Source organism: Salminus brasiliensis, chromosome 17 (genome assembly GCF_030463535.1).
Source record: "Salminus brasiliensis chromosome 17, fSalBra1.hap2, whole genome shotgun sequence".
NCBI lineage: Eukaryota > Metazoa > Chordata > Actinopteri > Characiformes > Bryconidae > Salminus > Salminus brasiliensis.
In genome coordinates this window covers 27398815-27426290 of record NC_132894.1, presented here as the reverse complement: position 1 = coordinate 27426290, position 27476 = coordinate 27398815, and the positions used below count along the sequence as shown (strand labels likewise).

The 27476-nt window shown below is 42.5% G+C and overlaps 1 protein-coding gene across 8 annotated transcripts in view; it reads right to left on the bottom strand.

The window, feature by feature from the left end:
• pmfbp1 (polyamine modulated factor 1 binding protein 1) overlaps positions 1–27476 on the bottom strand; it is a 235203-nt gene that overhangs the window by 100178 nt on the left and 107549 nt on the right. For 7 of the 8 annotated variants that reach the window (XM_072660358.1, XM_072660363.1, XM_072660364.1 and 4 more), the window contains 5 exons: positions 14696–14746; positions 11764–11847; positions 9638–9784; positions 3336–3419; positions 1624–1794 (listed from right to left, as the gene is read on the bottom strand). In XM_072660358.1, coding sequence (XP_072516459.1) covers positions 1624–1794; positions 3336–3419; positions 9638–9784; positions 11764–11847; positions 14696–14746 — 537 coding nt within the window. The remainder of the gene's footprint in view (positions 1–1623; positions 1795–3335; positions 3420–9637; positions 9785–11763; positions 11848–14695; positions 14747–27476) is intronic. The other variant, XM_072660366.1, reaches the window with a different exon arrangement.

The window sequence follows — 27476 nt, the reverse complement described above, 5'->3', positions numbered from 1 at the left end:
CCTTTTTAATTGTAAAAGACAAGAAGCAATGACAGCGAGGTTGGAGTGCAGTATGCTGATGACTGTAATGCGGGGATATTTTGCGTATTGGGTGAATAATACCAAATTTCATTTAAAATTAAAACACAATATTATGCAGGTCCCCCTCGTGCCGCCAAATCAGTCCTAACTCGTTAAGGGTCTATGAAGTCACCAAGATGTTAGCAGTAGCTCCTTTTAAGTCCTGTAAATTACGAGATGGGGTCTCCATCAATCGGGTTAATAAGTTATCCTTCCTTGGTCCACTTTTGTCCTTGATGTACTTAATACTGACCACTGCATATCATAACACTCCATAAGACCTGCCTGATGTTTTGGAGATATCCTGACCCAGTGATCTAGCCATCACAAAGCTGACCCTTCTCAAAGTGGCTCACATTCTTTCGCTTGCCCAACACATCAACTTGTCATGGCTGATTGATGTACGTCATTTCACATTCATACAATTTCACCTGAAGGCACTCATGTTTCTTAGTAGGAAAGTACATAATAATAAACATATGTATCTGCTAATTGAAGCACAACTGTAACAAATCCCTGAATAGCAACTCAAATGGTGAAATGAATATTAAAGAAAGCACACTGGCAAAACAACTGATGCACATTACCCTTGAATAAAGTCATACCTTTATATTTACAGAGATAGTGGATAATCAATACAATACAATAGACTCTAGTTTGCATTCCTAGTTAAACTTTTTCCATTCAAAATCCGATATGCTGGAATACACAGCCAGGAAACTTGGGGTGTAATGGGACACGAAAGTAACAGTTAGGTTCGCACTGTAGTACGAGTACAGTACATTGGGGAAAAACAAACAGGTTTCTGTTCATTTCATTTGAACATCCAATTGAGCAAGTAACAGTTTTCCCATCCAGTGCCGTATAGGCAGATAATACAGCTTGTAGTGTGTTAATTAAGCAGTGGTCAGTGGTCAGTGTGGATGCTAGAATGTTTTTGTGGAATAAAGTAAAGAGACAGAAAAATGAGGGTCTGAGTATCTCTACACAGGGCAGAGAAAAAGTTAGAAAGATGATGGAGGAGGGGCACAAACAAGACCACAGTTACCATAGCAATACTCAAAGTCCACTACAGTTCCCACAATACCATGCAAATCCAATGGTTTACAGCTCAAGGTTTCTGGTAGCATGAGTGCTTGTGAAATTACTGTATTTACTCATGGCATTTACTGTGAATTCCCTGTGCGTGCACTGAACTGTGTCCCCATGACGGTTCAGTGTAAATAACTGTACCGTTATACTCCTGTAAGACACTGTAGTATTGTATATATATATATATATATATATATATATATATATATATATATATATATATATATATATATATGGTATATAATGTAGTTCATAACAGCGTTGCTATCCACACATAAACCAAGAAGAATACTCCTAACACTACACTTACTTACGGTACATATTGATATGTCCACGTTTGTGTATCCAAGGTGCTGAGGCCCAAAATGTCACACTTTTCATAACAGCTTAAAAGATTTTGCTGGCTGGAGTTATTCCACACACCAGTATTTCATTTGTGATGTAAGTTGTGATGTGATGAACAGTTCCTACCCTCTTCTGGACATCCTGTGTGCTGTTCTGGCAGTCACTGAGCTGAGCCTGAGTTTTGGACAGCTCTGATTCCAGCCTCATACACCTTCTCTGAGCCTCCTGCGTCTCCTTGCTGCCTTTCTGCAGAGCTGTCGTTCGCATAGAGCACAGTTCCTCACTGAGCCTCTCCACCTGCAGGGCACCAACACACACTTGACATCTAAAGATGACAACACAGGGATGGGCACATACATGCACATCTGAAACTGACCCTCGATGGAGGTGACTTATGGGCAATCAGCTAGTTGCAGCACTCATTTCCCAGCTACAATCAGAGCTTCGTCAGATAGTCCTGGACTCCTCTAACCAGCCCCTCAGCCATATCTATGTATAACTCCATCATATCGCACAGCTCCCACGAGAATCACACTACCTCAACACAAATCTGTCACCTCACAGCTTCATATGAGAGGGGGAACAGAGTTGAACATATGAGATAAACACATACACACATATGCAGAAAGGCTCACCTGACAAATGGCCAGTACAATGGTTCCACAAATGTATGTGTATTGGTGAAAAACTGATATTGCACCAGTACTGCTTTGAAACTACTCTCTACACAAAAGGTTTCTACATAATTTAAATATTTTTTATAGAATTTTTAACTAAATGTTTTTCACCAGATTTTTCGAACTGCTGCTGATTCAGCATCACTCAGGAGCCAGTTTTAAAGAAACCTTTAGTACAACAGCTAACAGATGCCTGTGCTGACCAACATTACTCTGGGAGTAATGTGGGGAGAAAGGGCCACCCCTTTGAGAGCAAGGCCAATTGTGCTTTCTTGTACTCCGGTTTCTGATGGCAAGAAACATGACCCAAGACTCAAACCAACGATTTTTGGATCATAGTAGAAGCTCCTTGGTCCACTTGGAGCTCCGACATTTTCATATTCTGTTTTAAATGTTCACAGTGAAGACAGATGCCATGTCGGTGGCTCAGTGTGGTCCAGTAAATAGAATCATGATCATAATTAGAACATATGTCTATAATTATATTATGTCCGCTCTGACCAAATGCCACTGCAATACCAGAAAGAGTTACTGGGAAGTCCGATTAGCCGTTAATTCTCTCTGAAAAACAGATTTTAGAGGTGTGCTTTGTGCTCATGGGTGGGAACAGAAGGCAGATCCAAAGAGTAAAAAAATAAAAATTAAACAAATAATAAAAAATACAGTTTTGTTGTATTCAGCACTTAACCACTAGAGGTGGTGTTTCTTGAATCTTGACTAATATACATTTAAGGAACTAGAATTTGTAGATGGGAATAGACAGAAATATTTAGGAAAAGCTGAAAGTGAGTTTTGAACCTTTGAACCAAAATACCCCCAACACTGATATTCTAAAACAATGGATGCACCTGAAACCACTATGCTCACACTAAATTTCCTGCAATAAACCAATAAAGCAGACACCAAGCAGACAATCACTCTTTGTTCGTCAAAACTTCAGGTTTTTGTCTAGACCGACGTACCTAGAGATGCTTCGACATAAGTAACAATGATGGCTGTACTGCAAGAGTTTCTAATACCTTGTGAAAGCATGCACTGTGTGGGTTTTGTGTCAGATATGTCTTGAGTTGGCAATGAAATTTGATGGGGAAAAATGAAATGGGAGCAGTGATAAGCAGACGCTGTTGGATGTTCTGGACTAAGAGAGATGGGGTGTGCTACCTCGGCCGCCTGGAGACGTTTAAATCCCAGCAGTGCTTCATTCTCCCCCTCCACCTGGACCAGCCGGCCTTTCACTTCGCACAGCTATGAGACAAAGGAGAGACAGAACATCACACAAACGCGTATCACTTCAAAGAACTGTCACTCAACAGGTACTAGCAATGAAGCACATCTCACACTCAACTGTCTGAATAAGCATTATTAAGCAGAAGTACTTCACCCACTGCACCCACTTATATTTGCTTCTCCAAGCATGGGTTGTGCCTCCACAGAATAGGTTAACTACATATGCTAATAGTCAGAGGCTATGTGGTACAGTTTATGCAGGTGTGATGATGTGGGGATAGCGCTAAGGGTTTATCTCAAGCTCATGGTTGTCTTTAGCCTACTGCCAAAAATGTACACATCGCAAAGACTACAGGTAAAGGATGAACATACTCGAAGCCCTAAAAAAAGCCAAATTTGTGTTTTCTTTCTAATTAGGTAAATCTTGCTCTTGTGGGCTCTCAGTATGTATGTGCAAAGTGTACTGCATCAACAGCACTTCCATTAACCAATAAATACATGGTATCATACGGTGGTGTGAAAAAGTTTGGGCACCCCTGATAATTTTGATGATTTTCCTTTATAAATCATTGGTTGTTCGGATCAGCAATTTCAGTTAAATATATCATATAGCAGACAAACACAGTGATATTTTGGAATAAGGTGCTGTGGACCGATGAAACTAAAATTTAGTTATTTGGACATAACAAGGAATGGTATGCATGGCGGAAAAAGAACACAGCATTCCAAGACAAACACTTGCTACCCACAGTACAGTTTGGTGGTGGTTCCATCATGCTGTGAGGCTGTGTGGCCAGTGCAGGTACTGGGAATCTTGTTAAAGTTGAGGGTCGCATGGGTTCCAGTCAATATCAGCAGATTCTTGAGAAACATGTTTAAGAATCAGTGACAAAGTTGAAGTTGTGCCGAGGCTGGATACTTCAACATAACAACAACCCTAAACACTGCTCAAAATCTACTAATGCATTCATGCAGGGGAACAAGTATAATGTTCTGGAATAGCCATCTCAGTCCCCAGACCTAAATATTACTGAAAATCTGTGGTGTGATTTAAAGCGGGCTGTCCAATAATTATTGCAAACTTTCTGTAAATCTTATATACTTCATTTCAATTCTTAAATAACACTGTGTTCGTTTGCTGTATGATATATTTAACTGAAATTGCTGATCCGAACAGCCAATGATTTATGATGGAAAATCATAAAAATTATCAGGGGTGCCCAAACGTTTTTATACCACTGTATATTTTGCCACAGCTGTCTTGTTTTTCATGTGAACTGGGATGTGCTAAACTTGGGTATGGCTTGTGTCAGTGGTATGCTTACCAGTCACCGGGCTGATGTGTTTTGTTTAGGGATGTCCCGATTAAGAGTTTCTTAATGCTGAGCATCAGTCAATACTGACTGTACAAATAATACAGCTACATTGTTTAGATAAGATGAGCTGTAAACGTCCTGTAAAATTCCTTTATTTTTAGTAACAGTTTCTATAATGAGACATTCTGGACCGACTGATTTAGTTTTGTACTTTTCTTAAAATGACTGTTTTATAGTGTGTTTAATATCTAGTGTGTTTATGATCCAGCCTGACTCACCTCCCTGACCATTCAGCTACCAGTTCCTTTAAGACACTGCAGTCAAATCACGTGTGTGTGTGTAGTGGTACAAACTCTAGACTGACATCTGTTGGTGTTAGTCAACTACTGATGCAAAATAATTGTTTTATAGTAAGGTGAATGCTCCTTGGTTGGGTTTTCTGTATCGTGTGCAAGTTAGCATTAAAAGGTAAAGGTGCACGTATTTGTCACTGTACAGCGAAATGTGTCCTCCGCATTTAAACCATCTGGTAGTGAACACACACTCACACACATGTGTTAGGGGCAGTGAGTACACAAACACACACAGCGGTGAGCAGCCAACTCCACCCACAGCAGGAGCTGAGAGGGTAAAGGGCCTTACTCAAGGGCTCAACAGTGGCAGCTGGCCGAGCCCGGGAATCGAACCCACAACCTTGTTATCAATAGCCCGGTTCTCTAACCGCTGAGCCACCACTGCCCCAGTTCTGAATATGCTCTTCAGTGCTGGTTTGAAAAAACAAAGAGAGGCACACGGTTCTTCAGCTGGTAAAACAGAGTGCTATAGTTATATATGTATATATAGCTATGGATGTTTTCAGATATTATGTTCTGCTTATATTTTCCACTGTAAAATAGATCCACTTCCTCACTGCTGCCAGCTGGGAATATTGTCCATTAATGGCACCTTGAGGACACTGGATGGCGATCATGGTTAAAACAAACACTCGCAACTGGATTGGGAATAACAGAGCTGATACCCAATCCATTCAGATTTACCTGGATCGGCCCCAAGCCACTGGATCGGATCGGTTCTGAAAATCCTTAGGTTTGTGACGCCCACACAGCTTTAACAAGGAGTTCCAAGCCTTCCAAGCAAACCAAATTAGTGAGCTGGAGCTAAATCAACCAGCATAACCAACAGCTAGTAAACTAGCTAACCTGTCTGTCTCTGTGCTATTATGCCATCCATCCTTCCATCCTTCCATCCATCCGTTTGCCCGTCTGTCCGTTCGTGTTTGTTTGCCCGTTTCCTCATTTGTGTTCACCCGTTCTCCACTTCACTTGTTTGTTGGTTTACATGTCTATCTTTTATCAACATGTCATGTTAGCATTTGGTGGGTGTGTTCCCTGGCTGCAATCCCTGGCCCCAATCACTACAGTAAATGTTAGTTTTTCTAAAACTCATTTCACTCGATTCACTCAATGTCAACCATGTTTATTAGAAGATTAGGACCATAGATTATCATAGTTATTATCATAATCATATCATTTTTTTTTCATCCAAACCTTCCTGACTGTTTAATGTAAATTGTTATTTAAGTATGTACTTTTTATGAGCAGAAATTTGAATATTTTACAATGTGTTTCCTAAACCTGCTCAGGCTACAGCAGTTCAGTCAGATAGAGGAGGATTTCAGACCAGACTGCTTTCTGAAGGAGGTTCAATACAGGGCAGGCAGTCAGAAGAGAGACCCTTAACATATTAAACTAGCTACCTATCCACTACACATGCTCATCCAAATAGGAGTGCAGCCATCAAAATCCACCACTGTGAGGTTTTGAACTCACAAATCACAACTAGCTTTTAATCTGGTTTATATTAATTCCCTACTTCCTATGATAAAAGCCTCCAAAACCAGGTGCGCAGTATGTCTAAAGGAAGTCATTTATATTTAGTCACAGGTTGCATGACTTCACATTTATCATTTAGTTTACTGTCTGAGTGTGGAAGTCATAGACCCACTATACAGGAAATACAAAGCCATTTGAGATTCAGTTGATCAATCTGGTAGTCAGCCAGTGTGACAAAGCTTGTTGACCACCATGACCAAGGTGGTTCACCAGTCTGACCACACCGGTTGACCAGTTTTACCAAACCAATCAGCCAGTATGGCCAACTTGACGGCCAGCATGGTAAACCAGCTAGTCCATCAGACTCAGGCAGACAGGTTAACCAGCCTGTATGCAATGGCCTGTATGCAAGGGCAAAAAAAAACCCAGCTTAGACCATTTGCAACCAGCTGCCAGAAGAAGCTGGTCCTGAGCTGGAATTCTTTGTAGTGCTCAAGAGGAGATTAGCCAAACTGGAACATAACCAATACTAAAAAAAGTTCCACACACAGGGATTTTACCTGCACCTTAGCTATGGCATCCAGGGAGCAGTCTTGGGTCAGGTGCCTTGCTCAAGGGCACTTCTGTTATGTCCTGACAGTTCAGGGGATTAAACTGGCAACCTTCTGGTCACAACACAACACTTAACAGGTCTTTTTTACCTTATCATCAGGTTAGATCCTGGTAATGGCACAAAAACACTGGTAATTATTGGCACTTTATGGTGGTAGACGTGGCCTACAAGTAAGAAAAGCAGGCTCTGGACCCAATGATCACTTTCCCCTGCATTAACATCCATGGTTGAGGCACCCTTGACCAAGGCACCTAAGCCCCAAATGCCTCCACCAACTGCTCCCTGAGTACTCCTGTGTTTTTTTACTGTCCCAATTGACTAGTGTATGTGTTCAATGCCATGGATGGGTTAAATGTGAAGGTTGTAATCCATTGTCCTGCGATTCTATTAGTTTTTAATCTTTCACTCATACTGATATTAATCGGCTGTCGATCTCATCCGATATGATTGGCCAACCAATATTTGTTGGGCTCTAATATAAAAGTGATTATATATGATTTCATACATAAAGACCTACATTACGGAATAAATGGACCAGAAGGAGACAGTAAATGAATGATTTTACATTGGAAATTTCTCTACTGTAGAGAAACGGTTCAGTCCAGTGAGCTGTACCCTGTTCACGGCTTTAATGAGGGCTGGATAGACTGGCCTGAATTACTTTTCACTGTCCTTCACCACGGACCGCTCTCTCTCTCTCTTGTTCTCTCTCGTTCTCTCTCTCTCTTGCTCTCTCTGCTCACACAAGTCTGCCGTGAAGCCTAGCGACAGGTGACACAGCCACCGCTGACAGACAGCGCTAGCCCAGCCTCTGATTGGTCAGCGTTTTTGCTCAGAAAGGGAGGGTTTCTGGTTTTCAAGTGGTAGTGCAGCAAATCCGCAGCAAAAAAAAGCCTCAGGCTGGCTCCATCGCCTTGTTTGTTTATGTATCTGCCCATTTTTTTTTTATTCATGCATGTTCATTTTTTTGTACATATACCTGTCAAATAGCTGCCTTTGTCTGTGAGACTGTAACTCATTTTGTCGGCCACGCTGTTGCAAGCGGCTCCGATAACAATGCAACGGACTTGCCTCCTGTATGTTGTGAGCTCCTCCTGCCAGCGTGTCTAGCTACAAAACGGCTTCGGTAAAACACAGTAAATAGAGACATCCTGCCTGGACTCATTTTCTCCACAAGCCAGGATAACTGGAGCCCTGTATGGGTCTTGTGTGTGCAAGAGCCTGCAGAGGGAGGCACACCTGTCTTAAAAGTACCAGTTCTCGCCCTAGTAAAACAGGGAAACCGCAGAACGAAGCACAGCCAGCTGCGGAGCACCTGTCCCTCATATTGTGGATTACAGCATGGGTTCCTGTATTCGTGTCAATGGAGCATTACAGGGTTACTGTTGAACAGGCCTATATAAAGCCAGAGGTCTGTCTGGGTTAGGTACAGCACTGCCTGATCAGGTGTCACATTATCTTTGCACTGAGAGCAGCAGTTCATCTTTCTTATTGCCTCAGAATCTCTTTTGCTAAAGTTACAAGAGCTGCTAACAGACTGTGAAAGGGTCTGTAAAGTAGTTTGACCTCAACTGGCTTTCTTCACAGTCTTTATGAACAGGCAGGCTCATGCTAGATTTAATAACTGAAACGCTCACATCACTTTATATGAAGCTTCGTGTGAAAAAGCATGTAGCAGCATTACATGCATTAGGCCTAGATGGACATCGATGTGACTCGCACAATTTGACCTACACAACGGATGTTGTCGACCAATTACTTGATCATATATGACGTTAAAGACACACTATGTACTGTTCAGTATGAGACAAATTAAACACATAGACCTGATCATAGGCAAATGTTTGGACAACCCTGTTCAAATTACAGGGGTTGTTGATTACCAAAATAAAAACAAGTGAACAAAGAATGGAATTACCTATAAATATGAAACTTTACTGTACATTTTAGAACACAACATCTACAAAAGAGGGAATTTGTCAAAGCATAACCTGTACAATGTGCCATTACTTCTCTTTAGTTCATATTTTAATAGTAATTTATTTCTCAATATCTTCAATTAACCAAATAAACAGAAATTCTGCATGAGAAAAAGCAGTACTGTGCTTCTATAGAGGATTTAGAAACATTTTTAATGTATGAACTCAACAAAACATGTAACAGCTGCATACAGCCGTGGGTTATGAGGGTACGATAATACACTATGACATCCAAAGTTTTCTCCAGTACTAGAAAACCATCGTTTTCCTATTGTGAACCCAATATTTAAAATGAAATTGCATTCATGAACCGTTACTCCACTAATAGCATGATCCATTTGACTGCACATAAAAGATGCCTGTCCAAAAACGTGGAGGACGAGAGAGAGAGGGACAGAGAGAGGGAGAAAGAGAGAGAGAGAGAGAGAGAGAGAGAGAGAGAGAGAGAGAGAACCAAGGCCTGAGCACAGCCTGGGCCTGGCAGTGATTCTCCTACCTGAGCCTGCAGCTGCTGAGCCTGCTGCGCTGCGCCCTGGAGGTCCCCGCGGAGCTGCTGGCAGCGGCTGTGTCCTCGCTGGAGCTCCTGCTGGCTCTCCTGCAGCTCTCTCTGCAGCTCCCACAGCCTCTGCTCCTGGACATCCAGCTATCGAACCACAAAAGGAGGCAGGGCGCAGAGGAAGAGAAAAATCAATCCACTACAAAGAGCCCGGCTGCATTCGCCTTCCATGGCTCTAGCCCTGGACTCACGGCCACCGAGCCGGCATCTCCTTGTCCGACTGGTGCCCCTGACTGGCTTGGCCGGCAGGTGCCCCCTTGCCCCCAGCCATCCAGGACAGCTCCGCGTTGAATAAATAAGCAGAAATCAATCCTTCCTAGGCAAATGCAAAATCGAGCCATTTACGTCCGTTGTTCGTCTACGGATGCAAAAGCACTGATTGAGAGCATAAAGCACGAGCGCGAACCAAAATGTGAATTGCATTGGATAAATGGTCAAAATTCATAGTAGCATGAGTATTCTGAGAGTATTCATAAAGTGTTCATTCGCAGGCAGAAACTTCACAAAGTAAACATTAAGGCCTGCTGTGTCACGCCGCAAAATAATGAATGAATAATTAATTCATTAACAATTAACACAAGACTGTCACCAGTGAGAGCGAGACAGAGAGAGGGAGGGAGAGGAAGAGAACAAGAGGGTGGGAGGGGATGGCGGGTGACAGTGAAGAAAGAAGAAAGAGAGGAGGGATGGCAGAACCCTGGTACCGGTTCAGTCCGACAGCTTCCTTCTTCTTCTTCTTCTTCTTCTTCTTCTTCTAGCACTTCTGCTTCTCAGACGCCGCTTCGTTGTCGCATACGGAAAAGGCACTTATCCAAAAACAACGGAGGCCCGGGAACGATCCGCCTGCTGATCAATTAATCAGCCCCGTTCATTAGAGGCCTGGGAGTAATCCACAAATTCATCTCAATCACTTAAATCAAGCTCGTGCCCCCCTGCTTCCTTCTCCGTCGCTGATTGCGCTCTGTTGACAAGCACAGCACCAAAAAAAAAAAAAAAAAAAAAAAAGAATCACAGCGCTGTACTGTTTCTCCATCCTCCTTTTAGGCATCCTGCTCAAATTCCTGCAGGATTCAGGACTTCAAAAACTGGGAGAGGAAGAGGAATGTCTTTTTCTTTTTTGCGGTTAATCCTAAAAAAAAAAGAAAAAAGAAAAACATCCCAGCTCATCTCTTTCGCTCTGGCTTTCGGTGTGCGATGCAAGCCGATAACCCTGCTCTCTTTCTTTCTTTCCCTTACAATCGCTCGCTCTCTCTCTCCATTCTCCCCTCCTAAACTGATCAATACTTCATTTAAATCATGACATTAGCACACTACGACTGGGAAAAACGCACAGAAAGAGTGCCGAAAAGCGCTCTTTCTTATGGGGAACTGGGACATGCAAAGGGGTTCCTCGTGATTAGTGAGAACGCTGCTTTGATTCACAATTCTGGAACAATTATTAGGCGTAAAAGCGAATGCAGGGGGAGTGGTGGTGGAGAGGATGTATGCGAGGTGTTCAGGAGTGGCATCAGTGTTTTGATTTCAACTCCCCAGCCGCTGCCTGATCAATACCGCATTTGAATCCGGGCGGAGGGGCATGGGCGCGAATGTCTCCTGACGCGAAATGAAATGCAAACACCGGCGTCGTCGCAATCATCGCAAATTTCAGATGTTTTTTCACCGACGCGCTATTAAGCCGCGGCAAACGATGTTCCACTCTCGTAGACCCTTGTGTTTGCCTTTGCACTTGGACGCATAATTGCACAATATAAATGCCCCCTCACGCATTCATTTATTCATGCAATTTGCGACGAGTGCAATCAATACAGTGCTACGCAAAACGACGCTGCACTCGCGCTGGGTGGAAGGTAATCATAAGACACGCAGGCAGGAGGAGGAGGAGGAAGATGAGGAGGAGAAGAAGAAAGGAAGATAATTTTTCCGCGGCTCATTGGCATAAGAGAGTGAGAGAGACGGAAAAGAAGAACAACAGAGACACAGAGAGACAATGTGGAAGAGAGAGAGAGAGAGAGAGACACACAGAGTGAAGCTAATCTGCCTGTTGGTGATTAGTCAAGTGGATTTACCTGAGCGCTCAGGGCGTCGCGGGCCTGGCGAGAGAGCAGCAGGTCTCTCCGGAGCCTTTGGACGCTCGCATCCCGACGACACAACTGCCGGCCGATCGGTTTTCCAGAGCCGAAACGGAACGGGCGAACGGAGCAGAGGAAGTGGAGAGAAGGGAAGAGAAAGGGAAGCGAACAGAGACCGAGACAGGGCGTGAGGTGGTTTTAGAAGGAAAGAGAGGGGGAGAGAGAGTCGATCACCCCACTAACGTGCTCCCGTATTGTCGGGTGCCAATGTCAAGCGATGAGCAATTAGGCAGACAAAACTAAAGATATTGATCGGGCTTTGGGGCTCTCTTTTCCAAGGCTAACTAGCCTAGCCGTGTGTGTTTGTGTGCATGTGTGAAATGGCTGCAGACTGAGAGCAGGAGGGGGATGGACAGGCTGGGCAGCTCTCGCGCTCTCTCTCTCTGGGCCTGTAGCACCAAAGATGGGACTGGTCATTACCATTTAGGCTGCTATTGATCAGCCTGCCAAATGACCATTCCGTCCATTCAGGCCTCACACAAAAAACACCCAGCTTATTTACCATCACTTTTATTCAACTATATGCCAGCAGTCACTACCCTTGCAATTTGTAGTAACTCGTTAAGGAACACTCTTGGATTTGGGCAATCTGATGGCTATAGAGTGGCCACAGAGGTTTTGATCAGAGCACATGATGGATATATTACTATAAATGGTCTAGAACATTGCTTTGCAAGCCCTGTCATGGAGAACCTGCATCCTTTACATTTCAGTGTTTGTTTTAACTGCAGAAACGCAACACAGGTTCCCAATATTTATCACGTACACATTTAGCCTATAGCAGTTTATAGAGGGTATGCACATGACGTCACAGGTGACGGGATCACTGTGGTCAAGCCCACAAGTGGTAAAAAAAAGTCCCCCACTGAGCGTTGTCGTTTAGCGTGAATGTTGCTAATACAAAAACGAGAAAGAGCTGGTGTGCAACTGGAATTCGGCACTATCCTTTTACAGACTGGTGAAAGCTGCAGGAAAGGATTGCTGCAATTTGAAGAAAACTGAAATGTGTGGGAGCATACAGAGTGGTGAAGTCACGCTCTGAAAACAAATGGAAAACTAACCAATCCCACTGTAGTTGCAAATTTAGCAACATGCTAAGCTCAGGTATAAGAGCAAACCTGGAGGAAGCAGTCTACTAAATGAGCCTGAAAACAGCAGGAAACACTCCTGAGACCATCCACTTAACTTGATCCTAGAAACAGATGTGATATGAGCCTCAGTTAGCTGGACATTCCTGGCTACACATCGCTGTCCAAAGGACCATTGGTTCTTTAGTAAGATCCTGGATGGATCACTGTTGACTCCAACTGCCTATAAGGTGAGCAGATAATCACTTTTTTCATTCCCGGTTTGGCAGCTATCCCTAATAACTGCAGCCGTGCTGCAAATGTTTTTCCAATAATTGAAAAACCAAAAAGGGGGGGGGGGGGGTTGGGGGGTATAGCGGGAACGGGACCTCAATGCATACAGTACATACTATTCTGCCCACACTCCATATAAGGCGTATATCAGCCTTGACAACTTTTTAATATGAGGTTCAATACAGGACAGCCAGTCAGAACAGAGATCATTACCATATTCAGTTCTGGTTTTACACACATTTTACACACATGTTGGAATTCTGAGGAAATCCTTCTTTCTTATTAATCCATCCACTTTGCGCAATGCACCAGTTCCACTGGCAGCAAAATAGTTCCAGAGCATGTTGCTACCACCACCATGCTTGGTAGCTAGTACAGTATTCTGGGGGTTTAATGCCTCACCTTAACTCCTCCAACCTCCTCTTTGTCTCATCTGGATTTTGGATTATTCTTTGTCCATGTGGTTAGCTACAAACTTTAGTCCACCTTGAAGGTTGATTTTAGATTAGAGAATAGTCCATGGTGATGTTAAAACTCACTTGACTGTAGACACTGACACTAGCAGCAGCTTATAGCTCATGGCAGACCTGTGCCCTAGTGGTTCTTGGGTTGTTGCTGATCATCTGAACTAATTCTTCAGTCAAGGGTGACAGTAGGGGTCTTCTTCCAGACATTGGCAAAGTGGCTACACTTACCAATAACTTTTAAACGTTTGAACTGGTGAGCTTGTAATCTTGAGTTTGACTTTTAGATCTGCACACTTCAATCTGAAGCTCTGTGGACTTTCCCATTGTACCGTGTGTTGGTCAATCCAATGAATAAGCCCTTTTAACATTAGGATTGGAGAAGCTACCAGCTGTAGTAAACTAAATTTCAGTTTTCCAACTACTGAATTTCTAAATGTACAAAGTATATAAATATATTTCCAAGGTCTAATAAATGTCTGCGGTATAATCCTGACCAATCACAAGGCTAACATGGCTCAAACCATGACGGGGGAGGGGAAGGTCCCTACGACTGTCCAGCGTGCCCTGTTGTCCCTTCCGCCTGGCGCCCGCCGCCTCTCTGCTTCACTGTGGAATTTAGCGACTGGGTGCCAGGACGGACGGGATGTCCCAACACAGCAGTGTAGCCAGGGAGATCCATAGTCCGTTGCCCACATGTACCCTGCCCTATCAGCATGGCCGAAGCTACCCCCAGCTAAATCCACAACTGCAATTTAAAGTAAAAAGCTAAAAAAGCAACTCCTCTGTCTCGATGTTGTCATCACGTTGCCAGTGATGGAGGGCCGTCAGTTATGCACGTTCATTAGAATATTAAGACCACGCCCAGACAGTTCTCAGCGAGGCCTGATAATGTGTTTTGGTGGTTTTTGAGGGCCTTTTATCCTATTTATGCTGTGTGTTTTCTACTTAAACTTTGCTGAAGGTTTGCCTTAGTGCCCAAGTTTAGTATTATTGGAAAAAAATCTCCATACATGTGTGTGTGTGTATGTACTGTGATAGTACCTCACTCTTCAAGATCTCTACTCCTCTTCCTGCTGGTAGATCACTGGATATCTACAAAAGACAACAATGCAACCAGTGAAAACCAGTGTGCACTAGATCAACTATAGCTGGTAACATCTGGTCAAATCTTTAAATGTGGGAAAATCAGACTAATCATTGTCATCTTCATACAGACTGGCTAGCAGACAAACAACTGACAAGGTCTGACATCAAACACCAAGCATGTAATGGGAACAGTGGTGGTCAGACTATCTGCTGCTCTCAGAGGAAAGAGGGAAAAGAGTTAGACCACATAATGTGAGAGAGGAGAGGGAAAAGAACATGAGAGCATGAGTAACTGAGACACATGTCTTTTACGAGAATTCCTTCATTGTGGAGGCTGAAAGTTCATGAATGCTGGTGCAGGGTGGGGATGAGGCCACCTGATCCCTACGCCACGCTCGCCAGCCCGCATTAACGTCTCTGGAGGACAGTTGGCTAATGCTGATTGCCTTTAACCCTGTGTACAATGGCAACCATGGCCTCAGCCCCCCGCCTCCCTCCAGCACGCTCAATTATTCCTTCACCTCCCATGGCCAAGGACATTCTGAAAGCACACAATCAAGAAGCCGAGCCTGCAGAATAGCACTCCATTAAAAGGGTGAGGAAAGTACTTTAAAGACTAAGCTATTTTTGCTACTGATGGAAAAGAAAGTCCTACTGATAAGCACTTCCTGATCAAATCATCACAATTGTAAAGCCTGCTACCAGCACAGAGGAACTGTAAATATAGGAATTAGTTAACAGGAAAAATAAATAAATAAATAAATAAATAAATACAACAGACGGAGGGCAGATTTGGAATGTCTGTGCTGTTCAGCATGCCTCGCTGCCTCTCCAGCGCTGCATCCTTTGGCGTGTTTTTGAAAATCAATGGTGATATTTCCAGAGAGGCAGACGCGATAATGAAAGGTGGGGGTAATAAAAACACGGCGTGGTGATTGCTCATTCAGAGCAGCTTCAAACAGACCCCCGCGTCAGAAGGACACCTTTAATATTCGGACTTTTCACGTCACTCCCGTCTAAATCCCTAGCAACCACCATAGCAACACGCTCCGACTCCGACGTGCATTGCATGGCAAGTTCTGCAAGCCACCAGAAAGATGGGGGAAAGGAAGGGTGGGTGAGAGACAGAGAGATACAGAGAGAGAGAGAGAGAGCAGAAACACCTCAAAGAAGGTGAGACATCACATTCTTAAAACAAGCAAATACAGACTGAAGGAAATGCAATATCACAATGTTTTTCAGATATACACCAAATGTCCAAATGTTTGTGGACACCCCTTCCAATGAATGCATTCGTCTACTTTAGATTGCACCCATTGCTGACGCAGATGTGCACACACATGCACACACACAAAGTACTGCCAATAGAATAGGACTCTGGAGCAGAACCTATTGGTACCCTGCCTAATGCCAGGCATGAGCTAGAGGGGTATAAAGCCCCCAAGTATTGAGCTGTGGAGCAGTGGAACTGTGTTCTCTGAAATGATAATGCTCCACCCAGTATGTTCGGTATAAGTTAGGGAGTTCAATATCTTGACCTCACCAACACTCTTGATGCTTAATGCAATCAAATCATCACAGCAATGCTCCAAAATCTTGTAGAAAGCCTAGGACAGTCGAGACAGTCACTCCAACAACAGCAGGATAAACTCATTTTTGATGTACTTTTTTCATTTCATAAGAAACAATGAATGAGCAGGTGTCCAAAAACCTTTGTCCACATGCACCACTGTATTTTGGTACTATTTTACATTTGCAGTGTACACACTGCATTTGGCTGGCCATCAGTGTACTTGGGGAGGTGCTGATATATCCAATTTACCTTTCATCCAACACAAACATGAATAAACTAAACCTTTCAGTCCATGAGGTTCTTCATATAACAACGCTAATAACTCTAATAATATGTACCTATTTATCTGCTACCTATTTAAGTGCTGCAGAGTGTATAAAGTTAAAAAATAATAAAACAGGAAGGTAGACCAGAGGAATAGGTGCTAGGCTAAAAGCTAACTCAGCTACAATCTCTTCAACTAGCTAATCACACACTGTGCCGAGAAGGCACAGAAAGGACAGCAACACTATTATATAAGAGTCAGAAGTATTCATGTAACAGTGCTAAAAACAAAGCTATTCTGAAGGTATACTATGCTAGGTGTCTCCTGTGGGCCGTCATGGTGGCGCATACCAGCCGACATTAGCAGAGAGCACGATTTCTTTTTAAAAGCCCACCATAAAAGACAAATTAATATATTTCAAGGCAAAATAACAGGGTGGTAAAACTGTATCTGATCATTTATCTGATCATGTAGAATCAGAAGGTATTTGCTGATTTCCTGCTACAGTAAAATAACCTCACATCTAGATGCAAAGCACCTCATGGACCTTATTCACTAGCCTCTCGGTTTAGTGCTGTTTCTGGACACCCCTAGACCATTCATTTAGACCTTTCTACCTTGAGATCTATTGATAAACCTTGAGAGTGTATCAATAGATCTCAAATGATCAGAAAGAGAATTCGGCACCACAGCTATGGAAATCAGTCTGCTATTATTTAGCCTGGTTACAGAGATGACTAGCAAGTTAGACTTACAGTGAGTCCAAGAAGTATTTGATCCCTTGCTGATTTTCTTTGTTTGCCCACTAATAAAGACACTATCCTTCTGCACTTTTAATGGTAGATATATTCTAACATGGAGAGACAGAATATCAAGACAAAAATCCAGAATATAATTTTAAAGAATATATTTTAATTAATTTGTATTTCAATGAGGAAAATAAGTATTTGATCCCTCTTGCCAAACACACTCAATACTTAGTGGCAAAGCCTTTGTTTGCAAGCACAGCGGTGAGACGTTTGTTGTAGTTAACCACAAGTTTAGCACACACACCAGGGGGAATTTTGGCCCACTCTTCTTTGCAGATCCTCTCTAAATCATGAAGGTTGGTGGGCTGTCGCTTGGCAACTCTGACCTTCAGCTCCCTCCATAGATTTTCGATCGGATTGAGGTCTGGCGACTGGCTGGGCCACTCCATGACCTTAATGTGATTTTTCTTGAGCCAATCCTTTGTTGCCTTTGCTGTATGTTTAGGGTCGTTATCATGTTGGAAGACCCAACCACGGCCCATTTTCAGATCCCTGGCAGAGGGGAGGAGGTTGTCCCTCAGGATTGTGCGGTACATGGCTCCATCCATCTTCCCAGTGATGCGGTGAAGTAGCCCTGTACCCTTGGCAGAGAAACACCCCCAAAACATTATGCTTCCACCTCCATGCTTGACGGTGGGCACAGTGTTCTTGGGGTCATAGGCAGCATTTTTCTTCCTCCACACATGGCGGGTGGAGTTGAGGCCAAAAAGTTCAATTTTGGTCTCGTCTGACCACAAAACCTTCTCCCAATAACTTGGTTCATCTTTCAAATGATCATTGGCATACTTGAGGCGCGCCTCCACATGTGCTCTCTTCAGCAGGGGTACCTTTCGGGCACTGCAGGATGTGAATCCATTGTTGCGCAAAGTGTTGCCAATTGTTTCCTTGCAAACTGTGGTCCCAGCTGCCTTCAGGTCATTTGCTAACTCCTGCCGAGTGGTTGCAGGACGATTTCTGACTGTTCTCAGCATCATTGCCACCCCACGAGGCGAAATCTTCTTTGGAGCACCGGGCCGAGGTCTGTTGATTGTCATGTTATACTCTTTAAACTTTCTGATAATTGCACCAATAGTTGTTACTTTCACATCCAACACCTTACTAATCTTTTTGTAGCCCATTCCAGCTTTGTGAAGGTCAACAATTCTGACTCTGAGGTCCTGTGACAGCTCTTTGGTTTTACCCATGTTGGAGACTTGAAATCTGTGTGATCTGTCTGATTCTGTGGACAGGTGTTTTTCACACAAGTGATTAGTGAGAACAGGTGGCTTCAGGTCAGGTAACAAGTTGATTGGGAGTGTCTAACTGGTCTGTAAAAGCCAGAACTGCTAATGAATACTAAGGGATCAAATACTTATTTCACTCCATGAAATACAAATCAATTAATATATATTCCTTAGATTTATTTTCTGGATTTTCTTTTTAATATTCTGTCTCTCCATGTAAGAATACATCTACCATTAAAAGTATAGAATGATCATGTCTTTATTAGTGGGCCAACGAAGAAAATCAGCAAGGGATCAAATACTTCTTGGACTCACTGTATATGGCCTAAGTGATCTAGCTGGAGCATATCTGACAGTCATTTCTCTACACCCCATAGATAGATCCTTATAGAGACAGCGAAAGCCTTTTTTAGTGCTTTGTAAAAGCCTTTTTAAAAGATTCCATCTACAAGAAGTCTTCGTTGTATATGACGAACCATTTTACCAGACAAAGAACCATGTATGCATTCAGATCAGGTCCTTTGAGTTGTTCTGATTCTATACTTATCCACTGCCTTGAAGATTGTCTTTTTTTAAGAGTGTACGTTAAGGAGGGGCAAAAAACACGTTTCTCCAGGTCCTTCTCCTGATCCTTCATGAAGGTAGCATTTGGAATGCACATTTGCCATCGGGGAAAAGAGAGAACATGATAGGAAGCATGTCAACAGGTCAAAAAAAAAAAAAAAAAAAAAATTCAAAACTGGGTCCCATTAAGGCCCCACATCCCCACATCCACATGAAAGTTTTGTGGAAAGCAGTAATGACCTCTAAGTGAGCCTCTTCCCCAGGAAATTTCAGCTTTCCCCCCTCGCATCTGCTTTCCTAGACTTTGCGATCCTGGCTCTCAGAAGCTGATGAGTTCAGTCAAACTTCATTAAGTTTATAGCCCCAGCCCAGTGCTCCCTGGTGGCAGGCTGTACGGAATGAGCCCATCGCCTGGCAGACAGCGCTTTACTGCTCCATCTCACAGGTGGAGAGGGGGGCACTCTCTATCTCTGTCACTGTCCCACCCCTCCACCCCCACATTCCCTCTCCCTCCTCTGTCCCTCCAGCACTCGCTCGCTCACTTGCTTTTTCCCTCTGGGGTCAGCGGTACTAGGGGTCTCCGTTCTGTTCATCATTCTCCGATCGGGCTGCAATAAATCCGGGGGAAATGCATTTATGAATGCATTCATGTGACTGTGAAATCCATCTTGGGCCACAGTCGCATAGAGGAGACAGAAAGCTAATGCAAGGGTGGGGGGGGTGGGGGGGCGGTGGCTGACTGAAGACTGTCCACCCAGCATGGACACATTGCGCTTCTGCGTGTTAGCCTCTAGCTTACAATGCTAACCTCTCAGCCACTGCGATCAGCCATTTTCTGTTTTTCTGCAGCTTGCATCAGTGGCCATTTTTTTTTTACAGTGGATGTTAACTCACTAACAGTATTACTTAGGCTGCCGTATGTCCATCTTAACACCTCTAGACCAACAAAGTCGCAGAGTTTGGCCTCCTGCTCTTAGCAATGACGCGTATGATAGGCTAGCACTAGCCAGAAGTGCATTAGGATCACCACAGCATCTTTCTGGGGTCTTTTAAGTGCGGGAGAGGAGAACTCTGGGCCATCCAGTGAGTATTTATTACGAGTCATGGCAGGGCTACGCCAGCCGAGGTGCTGGGAGTAGCTATTAAACAGCTCCGGGGCTGACCCCTGGTTTTAAGCGCCTGGGGATCTGACAGGCGAGGCTGCGGGGGCCACCATAAATGGATTTCTTAAAGTTTCAATCCCACTGGGATTGAGTCTAAAGCAAGGTTGCAGGGGAACAAGTGAAATAGCTGCCGTATGCCTCCTGCCCTACCTCAGGCTAGCATGGCAGTTTTGCAGAAATGAGAATGACAAAAACACCTGGACAGGAATTAATTGGAGTTAGCATGTGTGCATTAGCACATTTTATCATTTAGCTACTGGGACTGGTGTGGTCCCCAGGAGTTATCTGCAACTAAATGCCTTTCAGGAAGGGCTCCAGACCTCCAGACCATTTGTGTTTTGTTGTTGGTTTAGTAGTTGATCTTCTATGTTGGATTTAAATTGGCTAGTGTGCCAATGCCGTTTAGTTTGTTGTACAAAGTTAGTGAAGTATTGTCAAGTACAGTTAATCCCGATCCCAACGCCCACATGGCGAGATTCATAATTTTATTAATTCAACAATGTTCTCGGATCGGTATTAGGTATCAGCTGATACGCAAAATTCATTCATCAGTATCTGTATTGGAACAGAAAAAGATGGATTGGTGCATCCCTAGCTTCAAGTAGTGGAGTAACAAATCATAGCTGATCTGTGATCTGTACCAATTGCCTTTCATGGTTTGGCACGATTGTGAACAGCAGATTAATTGCCAAAGTTTAACTACAATACCATCTAGGCTAGTCTAAAGAACAAAGCTTGGTTTTCGATCTTTTGTTGATGTTCCCAGCCAGCAAGTGAATATGTTCAACTCCATCATAAGCTTACTTGATTTATAATCTTTAAGCATCGATTTGTTGGTGAAAACTGTAAATAATACTAGACTCCCATGTCGAGAGCTTTGAAGATTTTTTAAAAAGTGATGTAAAACATTATTATACATTATAACATTATTATAATGTTAGTGTTTTACTGAGCAAAAGGACATTTACTGCTAGAGATGCCCCGATCAAGGTTCTTTTTTTTTTTTATCCCTGATCCAATACGAGTCTCTTAATGCTGACTCTCGGCTGATAAACGGTTTCTATGATAAGACATTCTAAACTTTTTAAATGATTGTTTTAAACTCTTTAATGTTTAATATTTTACAATCCAGTCTGGTTCACCCTACCTGACCATTCAGCTGACTTATAACCTAATAAAGAAGAGTGGTTCTCTTGCTGGTAGAACAGAGCATTTGCATGTTAGTTTGGTTTCTAACCAGGCAGAATTCAAGAGTAAAGACGTGATGGGAGTAAAGTTATAGATTCCCAAATCTGTATATTAAAAAAAAGAAAACACACACACACACACACACACTCTGTAACTGCTGCTCTGGAAGCCGTTTGCTGTTGCTGTGTCACAGAAAAGCTCCTAGCTAACTTTAAGCTAAAGTTTCCCTCCGTAACTGCGGCACTATTTAAGGTGAAATGGAGGAATAGAGTAAGAATTAGAAGCCAACTCACGGCACTTATCAGTTAAAATATTGCTCTGTTTTGTTTTGCTATGTAAAATAAAGCCACAAATTATATCTATAATATATCCAAAATGTCTCTAGGGTCATTTTTGAAAGGATCATGTCTACGAATGGTGCCTAGAGATTGGCAGAGGGCACTCTGCTACAGCAAACCAAAGGATTGAAAGTGTATCAGAACCTCAAAAGCTGATACAGACCCATTAAAAATGCCTGGATTGGCCCCCAATCGGGACATCTCAACTTACTGCCTGGATTTTGCAGTTTTGCAGTGTATTTTAAATATGAATTTTAGCATGTCAATTAGCATATCAAAATACACAATCAATCATTTCTGTAGCTAAATTATGTAATGAACTAACTAAATGTGTCACCGGCACCTCCCAAGCTAAGCTAGCTCACTTGCCATGTGCGAAATGACAAAAAGCTACATGAGAGTGTGCAGGGGAGAAACCCACCTAAAGACCTCTCCTGATTCAGCTCAATAGCACCCAGCTTTAAGATTAATTAATGAAGCTTACAGTGGAGGATTACGCTGACCGGTTTATTATTAACAACAATGCAGAACCAGCTTCCAATTACATGTTGTCAGGACCTGGGCTCTTCTGTTGTGTTGGCTCTCACTAAACTCAATGCCATATAACCCCTAAGAAGCCACAAATGAGCATGAGGCTTACTCATTTCCGGCATCCTACTGAGCAACACTATTACCTTTCATATGAAGGCACAAAGAGCATAGTCTCTGGATACTTTGTGATTCATTTAAAAGAACAACCTTGCATTTCGTTTCTCCCTTTCACTGCTGTAGCTCAGAAGTCCATTAGCCGGTCTGAACTTTGGAGAGCAGAGCCCTCTCTGTTCGGCTCCACTTTCTGACAACGATCTCAAACCGTCTGCTTGCCAATCAGGACCAGTCTGGCGTTTCTTGAGGCAGCTTGAAATCAAATTAGCTCGAGCGATGTTAATTCTGAGCAGCATTTCATTAAAATGGGAAAAAGATAATCGGCGCCAAAGACTCCATGTCCTTCGGCCTAATCTAATAAGGCCGTCTTTTGTTTGTTTTAATCGTGTTTGAGCAGCGGGAAGAAGGGGGACATGGCTGAGCCACGCAGCCGCTGGCATCTCTTCCAATTGTGGCCGCCTACTGTCCTCCAGTCCGTCATAAATAACATAAATGACAAGGAGGACAGCTCCACCCTCACCTATAGCCCCTCCCACAGGTCAAGGCTCAGCCTGAATTTGACCAGACCATGATCCAACAACAGCTACGAAGTCATAAACTGACTCAATTCACTGTGATTAGCACTACAGTGAAGCAGATACTGGCAATGTGCTCCTGTTGCCAAACAAATCCAATGACTGCTTATGTTCAAATTTACTGCATAAACTGGCCTGCCAGCCACATTGCAAGTAATACAGCCTATATTTTTGCTTTGCATAGCATTTCTTAGAGTCATTCTGCTCTTGTGCAGACATTTATGATGTGTATTTATATATTATATGCACATTTATGATGTGTGTTTATATTATACACACATTTATGACGTGTATATTATTTATATTGTGCTATAAAAAAGTGTTTCAGGTAGCTGAATCAGGGAAAAGGTAAGACGTGAAAAATCTTTAGCCTTAAATTTGTTGAAACTCATCAGATTTTCCTCTGCAGTTAAAGAGGGGAGAGGGGGGGCTAAGCCTAAAACAACAAAATAATCCATTCTTTATCAGTGGAGTGATCGCCTGAACGGACTCAATCAGTCGTGTTGTGGCTTAGCGGCGCTCCGCTTCGGCTCCTCATTCCGCGGGTCCAATCTCTGCCGTGTCATCTCCGCGCACATTTATAAGGGGCCGGGCCGTTGATTATCTTCCAGCCTTTTTCTTGTGCTTTCCACTGCCGCATGCTCCAATGTATTAACTGAAATGAGGTGGCTGTCCAGAACCCCCTTCCCCCACCTCACCCTCCTTTCCCTCCCTCGCTTCTTCCCTCCGCCTGCCTGCTCTCCCACTGCTGTTAATCAGTGACCAGTAGCCCCCCTCCGCCGCACCGGGCCGCATACATTAGCATTCATCAGTGCTCCACACCCTTCTCCTGCTCCCCGCTACACACAAACAAAAGGTTACACCTCTCCCCTGGCCTTTTCTCTCCATCCCTCTTTTTTCCGTCTCCCAGTCCTTCTGTTTCTTCCTTATGAATCCACATGAATCCTGCTGTCTTATCTGGCACGGACAGACGAGACCAAATCTCTTATGTGTGTGTGTGTGTGTCTCTGTGTGTGTGTGTGAGCGTCTGTGGCCGGCACGGGCCACCAGATAAATCATAGATGAGCCAGCGTGAGCACTGTTATCATAATCACACCATCCTCACTCACTAACACCACGAGCTGCTAACGCTTGTGTTCCTCATCAAATATTGATACATGCATAATTACACAATGCATGTTTGTGTGTGTGACATATACAGTATGACTTACAGTACTTATGGTACAAAAGAGTGAGTGAAACAGCAAAGAATGTAGAAAATAAAGAACGCCAGTAAGAGAGAGGGGAGGGGGGACAAACTATCCTTATTACATAGCTTTCTATGATTATCCTTTATACTGTTCTCCTTGACTTTCTATGACTATTCTTATTACTATTCTCAATGACTCGCCTTATTACTGTTCTCTATGACTATCCTTATTACTGTTTTTCATACCTTTCTTTGACTGATATATCTGACTGATATACCTGATATATCATTAATACCGTTCTCCATAGCTTTCTATGACTATCCTTATTACCTTTCTCAATAACTAGCCTTATTACTGTTCTCTATGACTAGCCATATTACTGTTCTCTATGACTCTCTATGGCTATCATGATTACTGTTCTCTATGACTATCCTTATTACTGTTCTTTATCACTCTATGGCTATCATGATTACTGTTCTCTATGACTATCATTATAACTGTTCTCTATGACTAGCCATATTACTGTTCTCTGTGACTCTCTATGGCTATCATGATTACTGTTCTCTATGACTATCCTTATTACTGTTCTCTATGACTCTATGGCTATCATGATTACTGTTCTCTATGACTATCATTATAACTGTTCTCTATAAGTCTCTATGACAATCCTTATTACTGTTCTCTGTGACTATTCTTATTACCTTTCTCAATAACTAGCCTTATTACTGTTCTCTATGACTATCCTTATTACCTTTCTCAATAACTATCCTTATTACTGTTCTCTATGACTATTCTTATTACCTTTCTCAATAACTAGCCTTATTACTGTTCTCTATGACTATCCTTATTACCTTTCTCAATAACTATCCTTATTACTGTTCTCTATGGCTATCATTAAAACTGTTCTCTATGACTCTATGACTATCATTATAACTGTTCTCTATAAGTCTCTATGACAATCCTTATTACTGTTCTCTGTGACTATTCTTATTACCTTTCTCAATAACTAGCCTTATTACTGTTCTCTATGACTATCCTTATTACCTTTCTCAATAACTATCCTTATTACTGTTCTCTATGGCTATCATTAAAACTGTTCTCTATGACTCTATGGCTATCATGATTACTGTTCTCTATGACTATCATTATAACTGTTCTCTATAAGTCTCTATGACAATCCTTATTACTGTTCTCTGTGACTATCCTTATTACCTTTCTCAATAACTAGCCTTATTACTGTTCTCTATGACTATTCTTATTACCTTTCTCAATAACTATCCTTATTACTGTTCTCTATGACTATTCTTATTACCTTTCTCAATAACTATCCTTATTACTGTTCTCTATGACTATCCTTATTACCTTTCTCAATAACTATCCTTATTACTGTTCTCTATGGCTATCATTAAAACTGTTCTCTATAAGTCTCTATGACAATCCTTATTACTGTTCCCTATGACTATCCTGATTACTATACTCTATGACTATCCTTATTACTGTTCCCTATGACTATCCTGATTACTATACTCTATGACTCTCTATTATTACTGTTCTCTATGACTATCTTTATTACTGTTTTTCATACCTTTCTATGACTGATATATCTGACTGATATACCTGATATATCATTAATACCGTTCTCCATAGCTTTCTATGACTATCCTTATTACCTTTCTCAATAACTAGCCTAGACTATCATTCCCACTGTTTTCTATGACTATCTTTATTACTGTACTCTATGAGTCTCTTTGATTCTTAATTACTGTTCTCTATGACTCACAATGACTATATTACTGTTCTCTGACTCATTATTACTGTACTCTATTACTATTCCTACGACTCTTTATGGTTATTCGTATTATTATTGTGTGTGAGAGCGAAAGAGAGAGAGAAAGAAAGAATAGATTGTGTAAAGAGGGGAAGTGGTATAAAAGAACATGTGCAAAAAAAGAACAAAATAAGGAAATAAGAAATGAAAGAGAAAAAGAGAGAAAGAGGGAGGGCAAGAGAGATCACGTGTATTAAAGACTGTCAGTATAAAATGCTGACGTACAGCATATTGCTTCCACCCTTATGTCTCCTGCCTCCCTTGTGATCAGCAGGCAATTACTGAAAAAAAAATCACACCATCACTTCATTCCTGTGCTCCCTAACTTTAATTGCTTAATGCATCCTTTACTAGTGCACCTCTCTCTCTCTCTCTCTCTCTCTCTCTCTCTCAGCTAAGCTCTCTGGTTTACAGCAGCTGCTTCCAGGTAATTAAACCCAAGCCTGCATGTGAAGAAAGAAATGGCATGTACCATTCCACACACTCCACGCACCGCCCCCCCCCCCCCACCCACCCCCACACACACAGACACACAGAATAGACACATGCAATCTCAGAATATGCACCTCCTGATATTAGCATGTGTATATGACTAAATGCATATGTGTCTGTGTGTGTGTGCAAGTGTGTGTGTGTGTGTGTTTGCTCCCTAAATCTGCCAGAAAGAGGGCAGAGCTGCGTGGCAGAAGAAAAATGAGGCTTGTTCATCCAAACAAGCCAATCCCCTTAATACCCATATCCCCCAGCGCGAGGCCAGAAATACCTCCCCGGCCCCGTGCAAAACAAACCACCTAAAAATAATAACAATAATAAGGAGGCGAGTCAGGAATGACTCAAAAATCAAGGCCAGGCAAATGAAAGGGTGGGCTACAGTAACTTGATAGCCATCACAGAAAAGACTGTTTACATGTTTGCGTAGCACAAGTAGAGAAGTTCTGTTGAAAGCATGGGTTACGTGTGTGTGGTATGCATGTGCAGAACAGGCGGTATTTTATTAAGATTGAATTAGATTAGTTACTGTCATGCGTGCAGTTCTGAATGAGCTGTTTCTGTCACGTCCTGACATCCAAACAAACAAAAAAGTGACTCAAATGTGTCAGCAGTGACTCAACAGTATGTAAATAGAACATGAATCTACTGCATTAAGTAACTAGCTATGTAGTTCTATAGTGTATAAATAGATAATATGGGAATTGAGGGACAATGTCAATATCTGATCATTTTTATGTATGTGTGCTGATACTGATGCATATAACATAGAACCTGGATTGGCATTAACAATAAATATAACATATATCTCTGTATAAATAAAAAAGGAAGCTACTGCTGTAGACCAATCATGCTTTTGGCCTAAATGCACCTATGCAGAAACCCT